The sequence below is a fragment of the Emiliania huxleyi genome (genome assembly GCF_000372725.1).
Source record: "Emiliania huxleyi CCMP1516 unplaced genomic scaffold EMIHUscaffold_35, whole genome shotgun sequence".
NCBI lineage: Eukaryota > Haptophyta > Isochrysidales > Noelaerhabdaceae > Emiliania > Emiliania huxleyi.
In genome coordinates, this window is record NW_005199363.1 from 305,763 (window position 1) to 327,096 (window position 21,334).

General features: G+C 65.1%; 4 protein-coding genes across 4 annotated transcripts; 3 read left to right on the forward strand and 1 right to left on the reverse strand.

Moving 5' to 3' along the window:
- The first annotated feature begins 19 nt into the window (after positions 1 to 19).
- PGMI1 (2,3-BPG-independent phosphoglycerate mutase) lies at positions 20 to 3,586 on the forward strand. The gene is made up of 11 exons (XM_005772850.1): positions 20 to 523; positions 592 to 677; positions 896 to 1,074; positions 1,151 to 1,180; positions 1,253 to 1,337; positions 1,521 to 1,570; positions 1,635 to 1,749; positions 1,818 to 1,935; positions 2,238 to 2,384; positions 2,710 to 2,772; positions 2,952 to 3,586. The coding sequence occupies exons 1-11, from the start codon at positions 56 to 58 to the stop codon at positions 3,198 to 3,200; spliced, it is 1,590 nt and encodes a 529-aa protein (XP_005772907.1). The 5' UTR covers positions 20 to 55; the 3' UTR covers positions 3,201 to 3,586.
- A 3,579-nt stretch (positions 3,587 to 7,165) lies between these two features.
- On the forward strand, positions 7,166 to 8,867 carry EMIHUDRAFT_101833 (hypothetical protein; the record flags this gene model as incomplete). Its single annotated transcript, XM_005772851.1, has 3 exons — positions 7,166 to 7,984; positions 8,186 to 8,353; positions 8,628 to 8,867. The coding sequence occupies 3 exons, from the start codon at positions 7,166 to 7,168 to the stop codon at positions 8,865 to 8,867; spliced, it is 1,227 nt and encodes a 408-aa protein (XP_005772908.1).
- A 2,968-nt stretch (positions 8,868 to 11,835) lies between these two features.
- Positions 11,836 to 12,932, forward strand: EMIHUDRAFT_208352 (hypothetical protein; the record flags this gene model as incomplete). Its single annotated transcript, XM_005772852.1, has 6 exons — positions 11,836 to 11,924; positions 12,171 to 12,219; positions 12,456 to 12,476; positions 12,548 to 12,625; positions 12,703 to 12,741; positions 12,813 to 12,932. 6 exons carry the CDS (start codon positions 11,836 to 11,838, stop codon positions 12,930 to 12,932), a joined length of 396 nt encoding a protein of 131 aa, XP_005772909.1.
- Positions 12,913 to 13,621, reverse strand: EMIHUDRAFT_355073 (hypothetical protein). Its single transcript, XM_005772853.1, has one exon. The coding sequence runs from the start codon at positions 13,500 to 13,502 to the stop codon at positions 13,143 to 13,145; it is 360 nt and encodes a 119-aa protein (XP_005772910.1). The 5' UTR covers positions 13,503 to 13,621; the 3' UTR covers positions 12,913 to 13,142.
- Between the last annotated feature and the right edge of the window lie 7,713 nt (positions 13,622 to 21,334).

Consider the following 21,334-nt stretch of genomic DNA (forward strand, 5'->3'; position numbering starts at 1 on the left):
AGCTCTTGCGAGCCGTCGGTCGGCGAGAAGCTCGCAGACGCGCGAGTTAACGACGATGACGTACAAGAGAGCGTGCCTGATAGTCATCGACGGCTGGGGCTCGCGCGACGAGTCGTACGGCAACGCCATCATGGAGGCGGAGACGCCCGTCATGGATGCGTTCAAGGAGGACTCTGACCACTACGGCATCATCGGTGCAGCGGGACTGTATGTCGGCCTGCCAGATGGCACGATGGGCAACTCGGAGGTCGGGCACCTGACAATCGGTGCCGGCGCGGTCGACTACCAGGACCTCGTCAAGATCAACAAATCCATCTCAGAGAAGACTCTCTCGACGAGGCCAGCCCTTGTCGACGCGTGCAAAGCGGCAAACGCTGGCACAGGGCGGCTGCACCTGTGGGGCCTGCTGAGCGACGGCGGCGTGCACAGCCACAACCAGCACATCTACGCGCTCATCGAGGCCATCAAGGGCGAGGGCGTCAAGGAGCTCTTCCTCCACTGCTGCATGGACGGGCGCGACACGGCACGTCTCCTGCAGCGGACGTGCGGCCTTTCCTGGACCCTTCCCAGACGTCGCTGCGCGGATCCTAGGCGCCGACGTCGGGCGGCGGCTACATGAAGGAGCTCGAGGACAAGCTGGCCGAGCTCAACTACGGCAAGGTCGCCTCAGTCATGGGGTGAGAGGCCTCACGCGCTCCGATGACACTTTGTGCCACTCGGCTCCCTCTCTCCCCCGGCGTCGCGGCACAGCCGCCCGTGCGAGGCAGCGGCACGCGGCCAGTGCGACGCCCTCTCTCCCTCTCTGGCACCTCCCGGTCTCCAGCCCCGGAGGTCTCCACCCCGCACCGCCACACGCGCGCCCGCCCCGATCTCCTGCCTCTCCCCTCCCACCAAGGCGGTACTATGCCATGGACCGCGACAAGCGGTGGGAGCGCGTCCAAAAGGCATACGACGTGATGTGCCGCGCGAGCGGGGGGGAGGCGAAGTGGGCGGGCGAGTACGACAAGGAGGTCAAGGCCTACGATGTCGAGGCCGGCAAGGTCAAGGACCTCATCGAAGCGATGCACGGCCAAAACATGACGAGAGCTCCTCGGACCGCCGGCGGAGCCCGCCTTCGCGGAACCTGCTCGGAGCCTTCGTGTAGGGCAAAAGATGACGGACGAGTTCATCGAGCCCACGGGCGCGGCTGCCTGGGCGGCTCTCCGCCCTCCCTGTCGGGGGTCCACCCAGATCCGCCGCGACCTGCCTGTAGGGGTGTGCCCCGGCGGCGGCATCGCGGATGGCGACGTCTTCGTCTGCTTCAACTTTCGCGCGGACCGAGCGAAGGAGATGTTCGAGTGAGCCGCCGCAGCTGCTCGAGTGTCCACGCTCTCCCCTCGCCGACACGCGTCCATTCCACGCCACACGCTTGCCGACACACGCTTGCCGACACCCGCGCCAACATGCTTTGTCACCGCGCCTGCCGACACGCATGCCGACAAGGTTTGCCGTCACGCGCCAGCTTGCACGGTGCCCCGCAGGTGCATCGCGGTGAAGCCGCTCTTCGACTCTGCAGTCGAGCGGAAGCCCGGCAGTGCCGTCTCGAGGAGCAGGCTCTCCGGAGATTGCGATGACCCGAGGCAGCCCGGGGCTAGGCATGACCATCTCGATGACGAAGCTATCGGCGCAGTTTGCAGACCTCGGCATCCCGACCATCTTCCCTCCGGGCTCGTCATCCAACGGGCTGAGCGAGACGGTGTCGAAGCTCGGGCGGACGCAGTGCCGCTCACCCGCACTCTCACGGAGTGGCGACTGACCTCTCGTCCATTCGTAATCAGGCTCACGCAGTACCACTCCGCAGAGACGGAGAAGTTCGCGCACGTCACCTTCTTCTTCAACGGCGGGCGCGAGGCGCCCTTCGAGGGGGAAGTGCGGCAGCTGGAGGACTCGCCCAAGGTGGGGAGATAGGGGGAGATATGGGGGGATATGAGGGGGGAGGTGCGGCAGCTGGAGGACTCGCCCAAGGTGGGCGAGAGAGAGAGAGCGGCCCCAGGCACGACCTTCAACAGATCACTCTCGGCACGCAGTGTCGTCGCCACTGCTCCGGCTAGGTCGCAACCCACCACCTCCCCACATCTCCCCACATCTCCCCACATCTCCCCACATCTCCCCGCATCTCCCCACATCTCCCCACATCTCCCCACATCTCCCCACATCTCCCCACATCTCCCCACATCTCCCCACATCTCCCCCTCCAGGTCGCGACCTACGACCTCGCGCCAAAGATGACGGTCGAGAAGGTCGCCAACAACATGGTGGCCGAGATCGAGGCGGGCAAGCACACCTTCCTCGTCTGCAACCTCGCCGCACCCGACATGGTCGGCCACACCGGCATCTACGAAAAGGCCACAGCCCGACTGACTCCCCCCGATCCCCCACCCTCACCCGCCCCCCCGAACCATGACCATTAGGCTTCTACGACAAGGATGACACTAGAGCCCCACCGCCCAGACGCCCAGACACGCCGCACACGCACATGCACACGCACATGCGCATGCACACGCACATGCACATGCGCATGCACAACAACACGCACATGCGCATGCACATGCAAAACAACATGTGCATGCACATGCACATGTCCTCCACCCGCACCCCCACGCTCTCCCCACAATCGCGCCCCCCCAAGCTGGCCGCGGCTCGAGCCAGCCGCAGCCGCTCCCTTCTAAGGCGATGATTGCAGCCGCGCACACCGACGAGTGCATCGGCAAGATTGCGGCCGCGTGCAAAGAGGCACCCCCCCTCCGCCACCCCCTCCGCCACCCCCCAACCCCCTCCGCGTACCCTCCTCCTCCGAGCGCGTCGCCCCCGACACGCCCCGACATGCTCCCGACACGCCCCGACATGCTCCTGGCGCACCCCGACATGCCTCCGGCGCACCGTGACATGCCTCCGACGCACCGGGTCTGCAGAAGGGCGTCGGCCTCTTCATCACCGCGGACCACGGCAACTGCGAGACGATGCTGACGGAGGAGGGCAAGCCAATGACCTCGCACTCGTGCACGCCGGTCCCCTTCGTCTGCCAGACGGGCGAGAAGAAGGTGAAGCGTTCGGTGGCGGACCGGAAGGACGCGGGCGTCGCCGACATTGCGCCGACGATGCTGACGTACATGGGCATCCCGGTGCCCAAGGAGATGACCGGCGAGTCGTGGATCGACTGAGCGGCGAGCGGCAGGCCGGCGGAGCTATACAGGCGTTGGAGCTATACAGGGGGGCGCCGGCCGCCGCCGACTACAGACAGAGAGCTGTGCTTTGCGAGGGCCTTCGGCCGTTGTGGTGTTACTGCGGGCGCTGGTCGCGGGGCGAGGAGAGAGAGAGAGAGGGCAGAGGAAGCACGCTGCGGGAGAGCGAGAGAGAGAGGGGGCCGTCCCCGATGCGGAGAGCGCGGGCCGGAGTCCGAGTCGCGGAGGAAGGGGGCAGGATTCAGGGGAGCCGGAGAGAGTGCAGGTGTGGATCATGTATCATCATCGCGGATCGGCGCGGGTGGTCGTCTGGTCGGTCGTTGAAGGAGGTGTGCAAAGAGGTGAGGTATTGAGATGAGGAGTTCAGAGAAAAAGTTTTCGTGTGGGCTCCCCGACACTTCCGACGACCGTCGCTCAGCGGCCCGTGTGCGTGTCAGGTGTCACACCCCCACATCTCTCTCGAGTCTCGCATTTCGTGTATATCGGGTATTATCGTGATTCGTGTATCTCGACGAATTAAATCGGCGAGGGCGGGAAAACAAAAAACACGTACCGGCGCCTTCGGAACTGTCAACTGAGTACACGTAGAGTTTGTAGAGTAGCGGCGCGGACCGGGCGGTGCGTGCTGTTTCGAGCTGCAACTCGCTGCCGCAGCCGCGACAGTGCCCGCCCAGTGAAGAGCACGCGGCACATGACTAGGCCGATCTCAGGGTCGCCCGCCCGTGTCACAACAACAACATGTACATGTCGTCGAGGATCACGCGCTGCCGCGCCTCGAAGTTGGCCTCCGAGATGAGCCCCTCCTCGTGGAGGCTCTTGAGCTCCACCAGCCGCTCGCGCACGCTCCGCTCCACGCGAGGCCGCTGCGCCGGCCGCGCCTCCGCCTCGCTGCCGCCCGCCTCGCCGCTCGGCCCGTCGACGTCGATCGCGTTCGCGCGGCCCTCCGCATCCTTCTCCTCGCGCGAGCGCACGCCGGTGATCTCGACCTGTGACGACTCCTCCTGCGAGCTGGAAGGTGGCTGCTGCGAGTCGTCCTCGTCGAGGTCGTGCGCAGCCTCCTGGCTGCCGCCGGCCAGCTCGGCGGTCTTGTTGAGCCGCCGCCGCTGCGCCGGCGGAGCGCGCACGGCGGGCTCTTCGCTGAAGCTCCAGCCGTCGCCGGTGGGCCCCTCCCTCCGACCGCGCGGAGGGCGATCAGACTCAAAGTCGTCGCCGTCGCCGCCGTCCTTCGCTTCGTCGAAGAGCTGCTGGGCGTTCGTCCGCCTCTGGGGGCCGCGGAGGTCGGAGAGGGTGGTCTGGCGCCCTCCGTAGCTGTGGGGCGGAGGCGGCCTCGGCTTGGCGCGCGCGGGCTGCTTCCCGCTGCTGGCCGCCGCGAGCTGCCGCGATGCGGCGCTGGAGCCGCCGCCGCGGCTCGCGGCAGTGCCGCGGCTCGTGGCAGCTCGCTCATCGCACCGGGCAGCAGCAGAGGCTCGGGCAGCGGCGCCGGCGCCAGAAGCGCTGCTTGCTCCAGCGTCGGAAGCGCTGCTGCCACCGAGCTTGCCGTTCCGGAAGGTGACCCTCGGCTTGAGCCGCGGCACCGCCTTGACCACCGCGGTGAATTCCCCGTCGTTTTGGAACTTGAGGCAGAGGTAGCCCTTGGGCGAGCCTGCAACAGACGGGCGGGCAGGAAGTGGGCCGCGTGTGGCGGATAGCGAGCTGGTGCTCGACGAGGCGAGGCGCAGCACGGAGTTCCAGTTCCTGTGGCTGCCCAATGTCACGCGCGCCAGAGGGCGACGCCGGCGCGCATCATCGACCGGAGCGTGTTGCAAGGTGTGTGGCAGGGACGCACCGGGGTTGGAAAAGGAGTCGTACCAGTGGTTGAGCGCGTCCATCGGCACCTCCACCATCCCGCGGATCTTGAGCACCTTGCTCTTCTTGTCAAAGATCGCAGACGTGATGCTCGACGTCCGCAGCTTGAGGGTGACAAAGCCGACGCCCGGCACCTCCCGCTGAGTGGTCCAGCTGAAGAGCTCCACTCCGAAGGTGATCGTGGCCTCGCCGGATTGCCACCTCCCGACCATGATCTCCGTTATCCACTGCTTGACCACCGGTGCCTTTTGCTTGACGCCGTGAGTGCGGCATTCGATCGCGCCAAGCAAGGGCAAAGAAGAAATGCCACGAAGCGGGGCCAAAAGGCGCCTGGAGCGACCGCGGTCCGGTCGCGCCACCGCGGCTGCGGGGCTGATAGAGCAGGCCGGCTGCGGCTCCTGATGTACCTCCGCTTTGGGGTGCCGGTCGCGCGCTGCCGACGGCGCTCGCCGGCGCTACGGCGCTCGCGGCGCGCTCGTGGCGTTCAGGGCGGCTCGCACACGCACACGCACACGCACACACACACACGCACACACACACACACACACACACATGCACAGACACACAGCCCCTTCCCCTCCCCCCTCAAGGGCGAGGACACGCACAGGCCGCACCTCTAGTGAGGCCCGCATAGTATGTGGGAGACTCGTGCCGCCGCCCCTGCCACCCCTGTGTCAGTGTGCCTGTGGTACTCTGCTGGAGGAATGGTTGGGCAGGTTACTCAGGACGCGATCCCGGCGTGAACACGCCGATCTGACAAAATCCCGAGTGCCTACCGCACGCGCCGCGTCGCGGCGCGTGCGGTTGGCTTTGTTTGAAGTAAAAGGTCAAATCAGAGCAGTGTCGGCGTTGTCCTGAGTTTTCCTCCCACGGACCGCCCGTCCGGCACCGCTCCGGGACGCACGCCGGCGAAGCACCATCAAGCTGCTGTACGGCCCCGGCATCGCCTCCCCTGGCTTAGCTAGACTGAGAGATATTGTGCACATGGTCAGTCTCTACAATGTATACACTGACACTGAACCTCCCAGAGCTCGTCCCGGTCCGCCACGGCCATCCTCGGCCTCCGGAGGGCCCCCGGCCGCGGCGCGGTGCGGCGGCGTCACAAATCCGACAGAGCACCGGGACGCGGTCGGGCGATCTGAGGCCCAACTAGGCGTATGCATTGCCCATCCAGGGCTATCACCTGGACCCATCAACAGGCGCCTGCGGCGCCGTGGTCACGAGGTGTTGTTCACACCTGCCCAACCATTCATGCAGCACAGTAGGAGAGACTGCCAGCGACAAGCTGGAGGCAGGTCGCTAGACTGAGATGAGACCGCCAGTGGATGTGGGAGTCCACCGCGCACCGCGCTGCGAGCCTGTCGTGTCCCTTGTCAGGAGCAGGAGAGCCCCACCTGTCCCCCTGATCGTTCTTCCAAAACCCTGCTCGTGCAGGTGGGGACCCTGTCCTCGTCCCATCCCTCGTTTGGCGTGTCTGTTTTCTTTCTTTCTTTCTTAGGTGGCCCTGAGTTATGTGTACGCCTACTCAGGGTGTGTGGCAGCCCGCTGGCTGTGTGTCTTGTGAGCCTGTTTGTGTCTGTGCGTCGCTCGTGCGTGCCGTCATCATCTGTCCAGCGTCCACCCATACCGCGTTGGTGTCCAGTCCGAGCCTGGCTGTTCTTCACCTTCCTACATACGTACATACCTTGTGCAAAGAAGAATTTCAGGAAAAGAAAGAAAGAAAACAGACAACCCAAGGCGCAAGGGAGGGATGGGAGGACGGCACGCCGCCACCACACATGAGGGGTGCGAAGCGCGAAGAAGAATTTTTACAGGCGTAAGAAAAATGGGGTCGTCGATCAGCACAGCTCAAGCGCGCTGTTGCTGCCCGAGTTGCGGTCACATCCCGTAATCTTCGATCTTCGACCAACTCGACCGCGGAGAGGCTGTGGGCTTGGCCGGCGGCGCGACGCGTGGCCTCTGCCGCGGCCATCTCGGACATACACACATGTGTTGTGTGCCGCCTTGCCGAAAACAAGAAACTCAAGTAGGTTCCCCGCCCGCCTCCCCAGCTAAAAACGCAAGTACGCAACGCCGAAGGGTCGAGCCGCGCTGCCAGCATGATCACCCTGGACGACGACGCACAACGGCTGCCGCGAAACCCTTGCCGGCGGCTCAGGCGTGCGCTCATCACAGCCCTCTCCGATCCGCAGCCTCTGCCGCCGCGGAGGCGGCCGACGTCACGTCTCTCGGAGCCCAAGGCCGATCGTTGCGAGTCGGACGTGCTTCGTGACTCTCGCGTGAGCGCCCGCAAGGCGACGTACCTCGTCCTGAGCGGCGCCAACACCGCGGCCCGCCGCTTCGAGACCTTCCTCATAGCTCTCGTCATCACCAACGTCGTGCTGGTCATCATCGACTCGGATCCGTACGTCGGTACGGGGCAGGGCACGGCCTTCCGCGTCGGCTACATGGCCTTCGAGCTCTTCTCCCTCCTCGTCTTCATCGCCGAGTACGCGGCACGCCTCTGGTCCTGCGTCGAGTCGCCGGGAGGACCCGTCGCCTGCTGCGGCTGGAACGCTCGCCTGCGCTGGCGGCTCGCGTACGCGTCGACGCCGCTCGCGATCATCGACCTCGCATCGATCCCGCCTTTCGCCTTTGACTTGATCTTTGAGAAGGACGACCGGATGCGCGGCATCTCTCTCATCCGCACTCTCCGCATCATCTCGCTCCTCCGCCTCGAGCGCTCCTTCCGCTCCTTCGCTCGCGTTCTCACAGTGCTCGGCAACCAGCGCTCGGAGCTCGGCGTCGCCGCCTTCGTCGCCGCCATCCTGCTCCTGATGTCGGCGGCAACCATCTACTACCTCGAGAACCCCGCACAGCCCGAACACTTCCGCTCCATCTTCTCGTCGATGTGGTGGGCCGTCACCGCACTCACCACGGTGGTTGCAATAGTCGCAGCAGCAGCGGATGTAGCAGCGGCACGATGTAGCAGCGGCAGCAGCGGCAGCAGTATGCGAGCCGCCGCCGCCGCCGCCGCCGCCGCCGCAGCAGCAGCAGCAGAAGCAGCCGCCGCCGCCGCCGCCGCAGCAGCAGCAGCCGGGCCCGGCCCGGCTGTGACGGGCGGGCTCCTGCCGTGTCAGGTTGGGTACGGCGACGTGTACCCGGTCACCACCGCGGGAAAGATGTTCGGATCCGTGGTGGCATTCCTCGGCGTCGGCTTCTTCGCGCTCCCCGCGGGCACCGTCTCGGATCTCGGCGCATCTCGGATCTCGGCGCATCTCGGCGCATCCACTCTCGGGTACTCTCGGGTCAGGCATCGTCGGCTCGGGCTTCATGGAGCTCGTGCTGCGCGAGAAGCAGGAGAGGGAGACGCGGCGCGCCCACGAGCTCCGGCGGAGGGCGATCGAGCGGCGGCGGCGGAGGGCGCGGGGGGCCGGTCACGGCCGCCTCGCCGAGGGAGAGAGAGGCAGACGGGCCGGAGGGGCCGGGGGAGGGGGCGCGGCCGGCGGCGGGGGCGGGCGCGAGGGCGGGCGAGGCGAGGTCGAGGATTGCGACCGGGAGCACGACCATGAGGAGGAGCAGGAGGAGGAGGAGGAGGACGGCTCGTCGCGTGATGAGCTCGAGACGATCCAGGCGGCGCTGCGGGCGCTGAGGCGAGAGCAGCACGCGCTCGCAGCGGCGCTGCTGGAGGAGCGCGCGTCGCTCCTCCAGCAGCAGCACAGGCAGCGGTCGAGCGGCAGCGGGTGGTGGGACCAGGCAGCGGCCGCCGGCGAGAGCGTGCCGGCGGGAGAGCCTCCTAGGTACGAAGCTCGTTCGCTCTGACAGAGTGACACACACTTCAATAATCGGGCCTTCTGTCTAGAGAAATTCGCCTCGAGCTCTCTCTCGCCCGTGTGAGTTGAGTGTTCTCGAGAGAGTTGCACCATGCACGGTCTCGGTGTGTGCCGAGCGTATATACGTACGTAGTACGGCTCTCTACTAATGGCCATTTTTTGCACAGGGTCTCAGATATTGCATATTCACAAAAACGACCTACGGGTCCTAGCTCTGCTGCAATGCTCTACACTCCTACACACGTATCCTTTGGCGGCGTCGTCTCCTCCGGCCGACACTCCCGTCCTGGTCGCCCGCGAGCAGAACATGCTGCGGCCAATCGCCCTGCTGCGGCGTCGTCTCGAATCTAGAGTAGACAAAGCGGGTCGCGTAGGGCGAGCCGACCTCATACTGGGCGGCCTCGCCTTCGATGGCGCCCTCGGCCATCGCCGTGGTGCGGAAGTGGCCCGAGTGAGGGTAGGCGTCCACCTTACCGTGCCGCGGCTCCGTCGACGAGAAGGACTGCCCAAAGATGCCGTGCGGCAGGAAGCGCGCGGCGTAGTCGCCCTTGACGCGAAAGCCAATATCAAGTCGGTGTTCTGGCCCCGCGATGAGGTTGTAGACGGGCGAGGCCTTGACGGTGACCGTCCAGTTGCCTGCCTCGAAGCTGGCGGTGGACATGTGCACGCTGACAGTCAGCTCCTCGCACCGCTTGGACTTGCCCTTGCCGATCCGCACGCGCCGGCCATCGCAGGTGCCATTGATGACCTTGTAGCCCCAGTTGTTCTCTGTGAGCTCCGACGCCCAAAAGGAGAAGTTGGCCCACGCCGGGCGGTCTGGAGGGCCGACGCGCGCCACCACATGCGCCTCGGTAATGAAGGAGCCCTCCACCGTCAGCGTCGCGCCGTCGTTTTGCCGCAGCTCAAACGTTGCATCCTCGGGCTTGAGGTTGACCGCGAGGCCGGGCGCCGAGAAGAAGGAGTAGTACTGGCCGTGCTTGCCTCGAAAATCGGCGCGCCCGCCGTGCGCAAAGTGGAGATGGGGATCCTTCTCGATCGCGGGGGGTGGGGGCGGGGTGGGTGGGGAATGTGGATTGATGGGATCTTGACCGACCACGACTGCGATCGAGAATCCCTGTGCGCCGCCGGCCACGCCGGGTAGACACTTCGGGTCGGTCACTTCGACTGCGTCGGCCACTGCTTGCGCGCCGATGAAGAACGCACCTTTCGTTTCCGGGAATCGAGGTCCGAGCGGTTGAAAATTAGGGTTTGTGACAGTGTGGTTCCAGAGTTTGGATTCATCTGGATAGCCAATCACTCTTGCGCGGATGTCGGCCAGACAAATCGAGCCCATCGATTCGTAGGGGGGCAGAACGATCCCACCGTTGATGGAGGACAATCCACTTTGAAAGCTTTGAATTGAGCCATTAACCTTGAGCCTGATGGTCCCGTCGCTGCCGAGGTTAGGTACTTTAATGGCCCCGTCGCTGCCGAGGAGGTTCACGACGGTGACGTCTCGTCGCGTGCTAATATTGAGCACCTCGAGCACTCCTTGGTACGAAGCCGGCTGAAAAGAAAGGGTGGGCGGAATTTGCGTTGCGGTGAGATATACAATAATCTCCGACTGGTTGACCAGCTCCGCATCCACGTGCACAGCATCGTAACAAGATGGCGCTGTATCACCGGGCGATGAGCGCGGTGCGCTCGGAGGGCGAGGGCCGCCGGCATCCGCGTCCCTGGCGGGTATGGGTTCGTTTCTCGACGAAGTGTCGCACCGCGATGGAAGCAGCGAGTCATTGTCGATGCAGATCTGCACATCCACGATGGAGCCATATTTGAGCGCATCGGGCGTGCAGTACGTGTTGCTTTGCTCAGCGTCGCCGAGAGTATTGGTGCACACGTAGGGCTTTACTGTGGCCGCGGCAGTGCAGGAGCAACGGCCCCGCTCGATGCCATCTCCACAGGGGTTTTGCTCGTAAGGCATTGTGCCAGGCAGTCGCTTTCCCGTCGTGTACACCTGACATCGCTTGGGTGGGGAAGCGCCCCTCTCCTCTTTTAGGTTACAATCGGCCCATGACATTTTGCAGTCGATCAGGTAGGTCTCGCACGGCTCCATGAATGACACATATCCGTCCGCGTTCTTGCAACGGTTCTCACGGCAGACAGGCCCGTCACAACCGGGCTCTGGACAATCGCACTTGTTTCTCATGTTAGTCAGCCCAAAGTATTGCCCGAACGGATGAAAGCCGTACGGTGGCGAAATGTACTCGTTGCCGCTGATGGTGAATGATTTGTTTTTAAGTATGGGAATGTCTGTCTCGGCAAAGTAGTCCAAATGGACCTCCACGTCTCCTGACGTTGCACCTTCGCACAAGTACTTTCCGAGGTCAACCACTTCGCAGCCTCCGGCCCCCTCACTGCGTCCCCCCAAGTCAGTTGCGATGGCTCGCTGGACATCAGTGCATTTTACCCAGCCTGGGACTGATTTCAGAGCCTGTCCTCTCGACGGTGGTTGGTAGGACGTTATTGCGCTGACGGTGCCGCGTTCGGCGGGACCAGCAATCGGTGGGGCAGTGGGAGCTATTGGCAGTTGGGACACAGCGACCACCCGCCCCGCGGTCTCCACCGGTCTCTCTGCTGGCGTGGCCTCCTCCTCAAGCACCCGCTCCTCTCCAAGCAGCCTGCCCTGCAGCTGCGTGACGCCAACTTCCGGAACGGCCCGCTCCTCTCCAAGCAGCCTGCCCTGCAGCTGCGTGACGCCAACTTCCGGAACGGCTTCGCGCAGCCGAGGACACACAAGTGCGATTGACAGCGCTACTGCCAGCGTCGCTGATATGAAGCGCTGACGCCGCAGCTCAACCTTCAACTGCGGGCGAGCGTCGTCGTCGCCCTGCATAGCGCTAAGGCGGTGCGCGTAGCGGAGAAAGCCAGAGAGTTGTCGGTGACCAGAACGGCGCAACGCCGGCCTACGTCCATGAATGAAATCCGTCTCGCTGAGCGCGGGGGCTACGTGGTACGACGCCTTCACACTCAACCCAACTCCCAACAGCGGGTTTGTCGCGAGTTGGTGATTGTGTCCACCGCGCGATTCACCTATCTTTCTTGTTTCTACTTTTTCGTTTTGAATTCTAAAGAAAGAAAGAAAGAAAGAAGGCGGACAACCCAAGGGAGGGATGGGAGGACGGCACGCCGCCACCACTTTTGAATTCTACGGAGCTTCTCTCTCCGCTCGGAGCTTTTTACTTTGGCTAGTTCCATTTCACTGTGGCACAGCTCGCGTTACAAACCTTGATTTGACCATTTGCGCAAAAAGGTACATCGCGGTGCCTTCCAGAGGCAGCTGCGATCCCGCCGAGTGGACGGTTGCACACAGCAGGTAGCAGCTGCGATCGCCCCGAGTGGACGGTTGCACACAGCAGGTGGCGCGGTGTGCGCCCGTTCACTCGGCGGGGTCGCAGCTGCCTCTGCGCGTCCTGGGGATGTACCTTTGTCGCGCGCCGGAGACGACTCGACGCCGCTGAGATCGGAGATCAAGCTCTGACAGGTCGCACGTCGCTCCTTTGACGCCGACGTGACTCACCCGTGCAGATCACATCAGGACACGGTCTCGACACGCTCGGTACGACGCCTGCGACCCGTCTTGGGTCAGGTGGCACGACGCTCATCTCGCCCGCCAGCGCTGCCATGCAGGCTGCCACGACGAGGTCGAGCACGCTTCTATACGCTCGCCCAGCCTTCCTTTCCATCCCATTAGGCAGCCTGGGAACGGTGGCGGTCAGAGGCAAAGCCTGCGAGGGGTGGTGGAACCACATGTCACGGCTACCGCCGGCTCGACCCCACGATAGCCTCCGGAGGCTGACTTTGAGGCACCATCATCGGACGACGTCGGCGAGTTGAGTCGCGCTCGCGGTAGCCAGATGACCTCTCATACTAGTATCATCGGCCATGGCCGCAGGAAGCGCGGGGGATTCCGCTGGGAGCAACACGGAGCTCCGTTGGACGCGTTTTCAAGATTAGCGTGTGGCAGAGTGAATTGGAACTAGCCTTTCACCAAAACACAAGTTATTTTAGCTAATACTAATTCAGATACGACTGTAACTGCCACGACCACCCCACGTGCCACACAAAAACCATCAAACCCACTCCCGACAACAACAACGTATCTCAAACGACGAGGGGGTGAACTTCTCCGGTGCGGTGGGCGTGCTCGTTGCGGAAGCCGAAGGATCTGAGCAGATCTGAGCCGCTGCACCGCCGGCCGGAGTTTGACCGGAGTGCAGCGGTCTTAGCAGCGCACGACGCCCTCCCGCAGCTTGCCCCAGACCAAGCCGGCAATCTTGCCCAAGCTCAGCTCGCCTCGGTACATCTCAGTCGTCAGGCAATTCTTCTTGCCATAGGTGCACACAAACGCGAGGCTCTCGAGGGCCATCGCCCACTCGGACGCGAGGTTTGGCCCGAAGTTGCGCACCCCCGCAACGCAGTACAGCCCGGCGCCCGCCGCCGCGTCCATCTCCTCCTTTGACGGCGGCCTCTCCGTCTCGCGCAGCATCGGCGGCACCGCGCCGTGGACGAGGGCGCCGCCACCGCGCGCGAGTCCGACGCCGCCGAGTAGGAGGAGGAGCGCGAGGCGGCCGAATCCAAGCATCCAGAAGAGCGGGCTGAGTAGGTGGAGCCCGACGCCGAACATGCGCGCCAGCAAGATGGAGCGGTGCGCACCGCTCAGACTCGGCATCGCACCGCGGCTGCTCGGAGCAGGCTTGGCGCGCCAAGAGTCGGGGAGGGGCGGCGAGGTGGTGGTGGCGGCGGCGGCGGCCGGCCGCTGCCGGGCCTCGCGCTCCTTGGCCAGCGCGCGCAGGTCGGAGGCATCCATCGGCGCGCTCGCCCGCGGCGCGCTCTGGGCAGACGGGGGGGGTGGAACCCCCGGGGGAAACCCCCCAAGAATTTTACAACGAAACTCGCACGTCACTGGAGAATTCTTCAACGTCAAGCCTCTCTCACAGCACACTGACACCCTCCATAAAAACGGTATGTCGGTGGAGTGCTCTCTACTCCCGCGGCGCCCCTGAGCCCTGTCGGTTCGGACGGTAGGGTGCCCACAGGGCCCAAAAAAAGAAAATAAAAAAGAAATCGGCCACCCCAGATCGCAGCACTTCGTGTTGGCCAGTCGAGATATTGAGAGTGTGACTAGGAGGGAGGGACGCTGGGGATTCTCAAAGGTATACCCTTGGAATGGCCGGATCCAGCCTTAAAAGTACGAGATCGCGCGCGCTTCACGCACAGCACCGCCTGTTCTCCGCGCGGCTGTGTGACGACGCGTGCCGTGTACCAGGAGAGTTGGGCGCGCGCGGCGCGACGGCGCCCGCGAGGGAAGGCGCGGGTGCAGCGGCCGCCGGCGGCCGTACCGCCCGCCAGCCGGCGCAGCAGCGGCCAGCGCAGCGGCCGCCGGCGCAGCAGCCAGACCAGCCGGTGCGCGCCTTGCGAGGCGAGTACTGCCGCCCGGCAGCCTTGAGGCGGCCGGGCGGCAGTACTCGTTCGAACTTTGCGAGCCGTGCGCGCGCCGAGGCGCCCGCGGCGCGCGCCCGCCCGGCTGCCAGTAGGAGGCGGCGCAATATGGCCATAGTACAGCCCTTGGGGAGGAGGAAGAGGCTGGCTGGCAGTGCTGTATGCCGCCGAGGGGCAGTTTTGGGGTGCTGTCCCCATCCCACGGGGCTGCAGAAGGCGTCCGCAGCCGGGACAACCCGCCCCCCCAGCCGAGGCCGGTCGAAGCCCACTTGCAAGCAGCCATGAGGAGTCCTCTTGGTGCTCCTGGCGGCCGTTGGAATGGCGAGCGCGCGCCGATGGGGGGGGGGGGGGTCTTGCTTGCTCCACACCGAGCGCCATCGGTCCGGACCGGTGCACTCACCGAGGGTCGGCTTGCACAAGGTCTGAGCCGCGGGCGCTCGGCGCCAAGTGCAGTGTCACGCTCGCGCTGGAGCGGGACACAATGGGGAACCCTCGTTTCCTAGTCACTCGGTCCCCCAACGGAAGACGCCTCGCTCCTATTGGAACAAGCCAACATCAGATTTGCCTCGTGCGTCCCTTTTTGAGCGTAAAAGCTATTTTCTTTTGGGTCCTGTGGGCACCCTACGGACGGAGGCGCCCGGCGGCCGCGCGCTTGGTGCCGACGTCGACCGGCTGCTCTCGCGGCGCCGCTTTGGTCACGTCACGCGCGCTGCGAGGTGTCTTTTGGCATGTGAGCGCTTGGCATAGACGCCAGGATGCTTGGCTTCCACGCCTGCGGCCGCGGGCGAGCGGGTGGGCACGCCAGGCTCGGCGAAGCTCTGCGCGGGTCTTCGAGCTCGCAGCCCGCGACGAGCCAGCATGGCTCGTCGCTCGACGGCAGCCTGCTCAGAATGCTCTCGGCGTTCTGGACAGCCTCGCCAAGCTCTCTGGGAAGGTCTACAGGGCCAGAGCGGCCTGACTCGGGCGCGATGGCGAGCTTAGTGGTACCACGACTACCAGCTCTCCGATCGGGCCGCCGGCAGCGGGCTTGCGCGGCGCGCCGCTCGACGGCAGGCTGCTCCCCACCCTTAACAGCATCTTCTGCCTCGCTTCTCTCGCTACGACCGCCTCCGGGGGCCTGCGCCGACCGCCTCGCTTCGCCAGCGCTTCGCCTACGATTGCGGCACGCACGTCGGCTCGCGGCCCGCGTCGCCCGCGGCGCGGGCCCGCATAGCGCGCCGCTCGTCGGGGGAGTGCCAAGGAGGTTGTGGAGTGCAGGCTGCCTCGCTCAGACCGCCGCCGACGCGGCGCGGGGCCGCCGTCGGCGCTGCTGCGGGGCTCCTGCGCTGTGGGCTTCACCATCGTGTCCTGACTGCGTCGCCGACGCCACCGATTCCCCCGTGTTTGTAGCCTGGCGTTTGTGCCCCGTTTGTGCCGCGTCCCGTGCCCGCGAGTTCATTTACAAATAAATAAAACGGACCCACCAAACAAGGGGTGGGAGAAGGACAGGGTCCCCACCTGCACGAGCAGGATCTTGTAAGGACGATCAGGGACACAGGGGAACGGGAGCGGGGAGCGCATCGCGACGGAGGGGGGCTGGGCAGACCCACCCGACCGCGAGACCCAAAGCACGACGAATTCTTTTCGCCCCCCTCGCCGTCTGTTTCCCGCCGTACTCGAGTATGTGGTGTGCGGTGCGCGCACGCGCTGCGCACACAGCAGCCTCCCCACCCCCCTACCCACCCCGTCGCGCCGCCGCCGCCGCCCCCGCCCCAGCCGCCCCCGCTGTAGCGTTTGGGGGGGCGACTGGCGACGGCAAAAATGCAAGCCCCGCCCCTGGCCACTGTTAAGAAAGAAAGAAAGAAAGAAAACAGACACGCCAAACGAGGGATGGGACGAGGACAGGGTCCCCACCTGCACGAGCAGGATTTTGGAAGAACGATCAGGGGGACAGGTGGGGCTCTCCTGCTCCTGACAAGGGACACGACAGGCTCGCAGCGCGGTGCGCGGTGGACTCCCACATCCACTGTTAAACACACGCACGACCGGAAATACTCGCTTAGTGTGGGTAAACCATAGTACCGTATACGGTACTATGAACAGAGAAGCCCATAAAAGTCGCCGCGGCAGTCCACGCCGAGCCGGCCTGCTGCCGGCTTGCACGGCAGCCTTTTCCTCTCGACCAGCCTCAACTTCCGTACAGTCAACATTTTGTCGCTGCGTGCTCGTGGCGAGCTGTGGCGGCGGTCGAAGTTGGCCCAGATTCGACGACGAGCGCCGGACGATAGTACCGCCTCTGTTCGCCCTGTGCATGTCAGACCAGGCTGCAGCAGGGCACTACCATCGTGCTGCCCTGCTGCAGCCTGACCCTGCCCACTGTGCACAGCCGCCAGAGCACCACCACCGCCCGGCATCGTGTCACGGCGAGCTCCTTCTGCGCCCGCTCGCGAGGCTCTCGCGCTGGCACACTTTGGCCATCTGCTGCTCGCGTTCGGCGAGCTCTTCTCCGCAATCCTGCCACGGTGCCGCCACCACACACCTTCTGGCCGGCCTGAGCCGCGCGGACTCGCCGGCGGGGGCAACGTGTCGACCTCTCTCTCTGGTGCACCACGGGCCGCGACGGCCTGCGAGCAGCTGGCGCGAGGAGGCAGTGTGCCGGCACAGTCGAGCCGGAGCATCGGGTTCTTGATGCTTGTGGGGTCGAGTTTGACCTTATGTGGCATAATATGCAACAATAAGGCTATGCTCTCACCCAGCCTTTTGAGATATGATCCCTCAAAGTCGAATTATGGTTTACTGGTGACCATAGTACCGTCGTGTCTTGTTCGCGTTTCTTCCACGAATACTTTAAAGTCTCGACAATCACTAAGCTGCTTATGTGGCACCGCAGAGGCTCCCTTGGGGATGCCTGAGGCCACCCCAACCACTCACCAAGCCTTACGTGGACGAATTCAAACCTACTTTTATGGTTTACCCACACACTGCCAGTACACATTCTTTTCGACCTGTGTTAGTGCCAGTGCGCGCCAGTCCCGTGCCCAGTGTAAAGAAAGAAATAAAACGCACAACCCAAGGGAGGGATGGGAGAACGGCACGCCGCCACCACACAGGGATTTTAAGGAGAGGAGTGTGGTGCGCTAGCCGTCGCCCACCCTGGGGAGTCTGCCTCTTCGTATCTCTTTTCGCAGTCTCTCGCCGCTTCTCGCTGCAACCTTCATGCCACCTCGCGGCCGTCCCACTCTCGTCGGTCTCTCCCTTGTCACTTCCTCCTCTGTCGCGTCGTTCTCTTCTGCCTCGTCCTGCGACGCCGCCGCCTGCCGGTCCCTTGTTCTCGCGGCTTCTTTCGCCTTTCGGCGCAGCTCCGCCCTCCTTGCTGCGTATCCTGGCCCCTCGAGTCTATCAAGCTCCCCTCGCGCAAGGACCACATTTCTGACTCCCACTCCGATCATTTGCCTACACGTCATGTTGTTGCTCAGGTCCACTCTCTCTTCGAACACTCGTGCCTCTACGGATGATGCCGGCGCTGGGGTCCCCTTCGGATGCATCGTGACATCTGACAACTGAATTTCCACTGGTTCGTCCTCCTCTGAGTCATCTTCCCCGTCGTGTAAAAGAAAGAAAGAAAGAAAACAGACAACCCAAGGGAGGGATGGGAGAACGGCACGCCGCCACCACACAGGGATTTTAAGGCCTTCCCCGTCGTGTAAAGAAAGAAAGAAAGAAAACACACAACCCAAGGGAGTAAGAAAGAAAGAAAGAAAACACACAACCCAAGGGAGGGATGGGAGAACGGCACGCCGCCACCACACAGGGATTTTAAGGAGAGGAGGGTGTGATGCGCTAGCCGTCGCCCACCCTGGGGGGTCTGCCAACCCAAGGGAGTGTATAAATAAATTCTTGCATTTTTGCTCCCGGCTGGAGCAAGCAAGCCCACTCAACCCCAAGTACTCACCGTTTTACAGTGGTGTTTTTGTCGCATCGGCTGCAGCCTCTGCTGGGGCGGAACGCGCGGGGTTTTCGGCGCGATGCCCTCGGCGAGTACACGCTACAGCACCGCCGCAAGCTCTCCTGCGCGCGCGTGACGTGTGGGACGCGTGCGCTGCGCTCAAACGTCGCGATTTGGCGATAGGCGCTCGAGCCGGCGCACAGCGGATAGGTGCGCCGCGCAGGGGGGGTCGGAGGGGTGCGAGAGAGGGCGTGGGTCGGGCGCGCACCGGACGGCCCTGGGAGCGGCCGTCACGTCGAGGAGTGGGGCTGTTGGCGGCTCGAGCGCCGAGGCGAGCCGCTCTGCTGCGCCGCCGACAGCCCCTCTTCCGAGCCGGCGCGTGGAGGCGAGCCGCGGCCGGTGTCGCTGGTGCGGGGGCGGCGCAGCGTTTATCCCCCCCCCCCCGCCCGCGGCCGCCCGCCCGCCCGCCCGCCCTCAGGCCTTGCCCCTCCGCAGGCGCGGGAGCGCTCGCGGCGAGCACCTCCTACCTCTCGTCGCCCGGCTGCTCCCTTTCCCCGTCACCCGCCGCCCCCTCGCCGGCCGCCTCACCGCGCACGGATCGCTCGCCTGCTCGCCGCCACAGCCGCGTGCGTGTCCCCGCGCCGCCACGCTTGCCCCCTCTCCTGACGCGCACCCCGCGCAGACGGCGCTCCGGGACAGACGGAGCAGCGACCGCGCCAGCGGTCGCTGCTCCGCCCCTCCGTCGCGCGCGCCGCGCGCGCGCTGCGCCGCTGCCGCCGCGCCCCCCTTCGCCGTCTGTTTCCCGCCGTATGGTGTGCGGTGCGCGCACGCGCAGCGCACACGGCAGCGGCTCCCCACCCCCCTACCCACCCCGTGTCCCCGTCGCGCCGCCGCCGCCGCCCCGCCGCCCCCGCCGCCGCCGCCGCCCCCGCGTAGCGTTTGGGGGGGGCGACTGGCGACGGCAAAAATGCAAGCCCCGCCCCTGGCCACTGTAAATACAACGGACACGCCAAACGAGGGGTGGGAGAAGGACAGGGTCCCCACCTGCACAAGCAGGATCTTGTAGGACGATCAGGGACACAGGGGAACGGGAGCGGGGAGCGCATCGCGACACGGAGGGGGGCTGGGCAGGGGGTTCACCCTCACGACAGGAATCCCATCTCTCGTATAGGACAGGTTGCACCCGGCGGCACGGGGGCAAGCGCGGGCCTCCTACTGGTTGCGCTCTCCTAGTTCTCCTGCTCCTGACAAGGGACAGCGACAGGCTCGCAGCACGGTGGACTCCCTATCCACTGGCGATCTCTCTCGACTAGCGACCTTCCTCCGACGTCTCACCGGCAGTCTCTTCTACCACAGGCAGACTGACACGTGGGTGGCAGTGGCGGTGATAGGAGTCTCCCACTCTGTGGGCCTCGCTAGAAGTGCGACCCCTGCGCGTGTCCTCGCCCTTGAGGAAGGGGAAGGGGCTGTGTGTCAGTGCATGTGTACAACATGTGTGTGTGTGTGTGTGTGTGTGTGTGTGTGTGTGTGTGTGTGTGTGTGTGTGTGTGTGCTCGCTCGCTCGCTCGCTCGCTCGCTCGCGCGCGCGCTGCGCGAGCCGCCCTGCCCGCTGCGCTGCTAGGGTTGCGCTGCGGGAAGGGCTCGGCGACCGTTCCTAGAACTCCTCGTCGCTCCCCTCGTAGAGGGAGGGCTCGTTGGACTCAAGGCGTGGGCCGCCGTCGTAGGAGGAGCGGGCGGCTCCGCGGGCGACGCTCGCCCAGTCCTTCTTGTTGCTCTTGACCTCGCCGCCGCCGCCGCCGCGGCCGCGGCCGCCGCGCCCGCGCCGCCCGCGGCTTGTGCCCAGCCTGACCGCGCTCGGCATGCGCTCGTAGATAGTGTCCTTGAAGGCGGAGTGGAGGAGCGCCTCGAAGTTGACGCACGGCGCGTAGCGGCAGCGAGCGGCGGTCTTGCACGGGATGGCGGTCTGGTTGAAGGCCGGGCAGAAGCCGATCCCGTCGCGCACCGCCATCGCCTTGGCCTTGCCCGCCGCGCGCGCGACCTCGACCTTGTTGTCGACGATGAGGCTCTCGAAGGTCTTCTTCTTGGCGACGTTCGCCGCTGCGGCGCGCCTCTCCTTGAGCGCCTGCGCGCCGCACTGCGCGTCGTGGATGATGTCGGCGCTCGTCGTCGCAAAGGCGCGGCACGATGGGCAAAGCTTGTTCCCGAGCACCTTCACACTCCCGACGTCGAGGCGGAGGGGTCCGCCGACATCGCCGCTCGCGTAGACGTTGGGCAGGACAGGGAGGTTGCAGACGAGGTTCTCGTTCTTCACCTTGAAGAGGATCGAGCCGTCCTTCTCGTCCGACTTCGTGCCGAGGAAGGAGTGGTATCCCTCCTGGATGGAGACCACGTTGCCGAAGTGCTTCTCCAAGAGGGGGGCGAAGTGCTCGATCTGGGCCGCGGTGTTGATGGCGCCGCGCGTGCGTATGGCGAGGAGGCCGTCGGAGTCGATGGTCGCCTGGGTCTCGCGCGCCTCCGCCTGCTTGCCCCACACGGTGGCGTCGAGAGCGGCGAAGGTGATGGTGATGTTGTCTGGCGCTGGGAGCTGTAGGACGCCACCGCCGGCGTACTGCTCGAGGAAGGCGCGTGCCTCGCTCTCGCCGCTGAAGGCGACGCAGATGGCGCGCGACGTGCCGATGACGGGCACGCTGATCGCGCTCGCCGGCTGCGCCTCGCAGCCTGGCGTCTTCCTCAGAAGCTGTCGAATCTCGGTGACGAGCGCCGTCGTGTTCTGGATGTCCGGGATGTGCGAGCCGTCGCGCGCCGCGAGCGCGACGTGCAGCAGGCGCTTCGTGCCGCGGTCGGTGCCGGCGGCCGCCGCAGCGGCCATCTGTGCAGCGTCCACCATAATGGTGTCGCCTTCTTTGGCGTCGTCGTCGTTGACGCGCGCGCTCGCGAGCTCGCCGTCGAGGCGGCGCTTCACGCCGAGTCTCTGGCCATCATCGGCCTCTTGCGCGCCGTCGCGGCCGCGCGCCGCGCCCTCGGCAGCGGCAGCGTTGAGCGCCGGCGGC

Coding starts and splice junctions, on each gene's coding strand:
- PGMI1 (XM_005772850.1), top strand. CDS start 56: ATGACGTACAAGAGAGCGTGCCTGATAGTCATCGACGGCTGGGGCTCG. Junction 524..591: donor GCATGGACGGGCGCGACACG/GCACGTCTCCTG, acceptor CGCGGATCCTAG/GCGCCGACGTCGGGCGGCGG. Junction 1,075..1,150: donor CGAAGCGATGCACGGCCAAA/ACATGACGAGAG, acceptor GTGTAGGGCAAA/AGATGACGGACGAGTTCATC.
- EMIHUDRAFT_355073 (XM_005772853.1), bottom strand. CDS start 13,502: ATGCTTGGATTCGGCCGCCTCGCGCTCCTCCTCCTACTCGGCGGCGTC.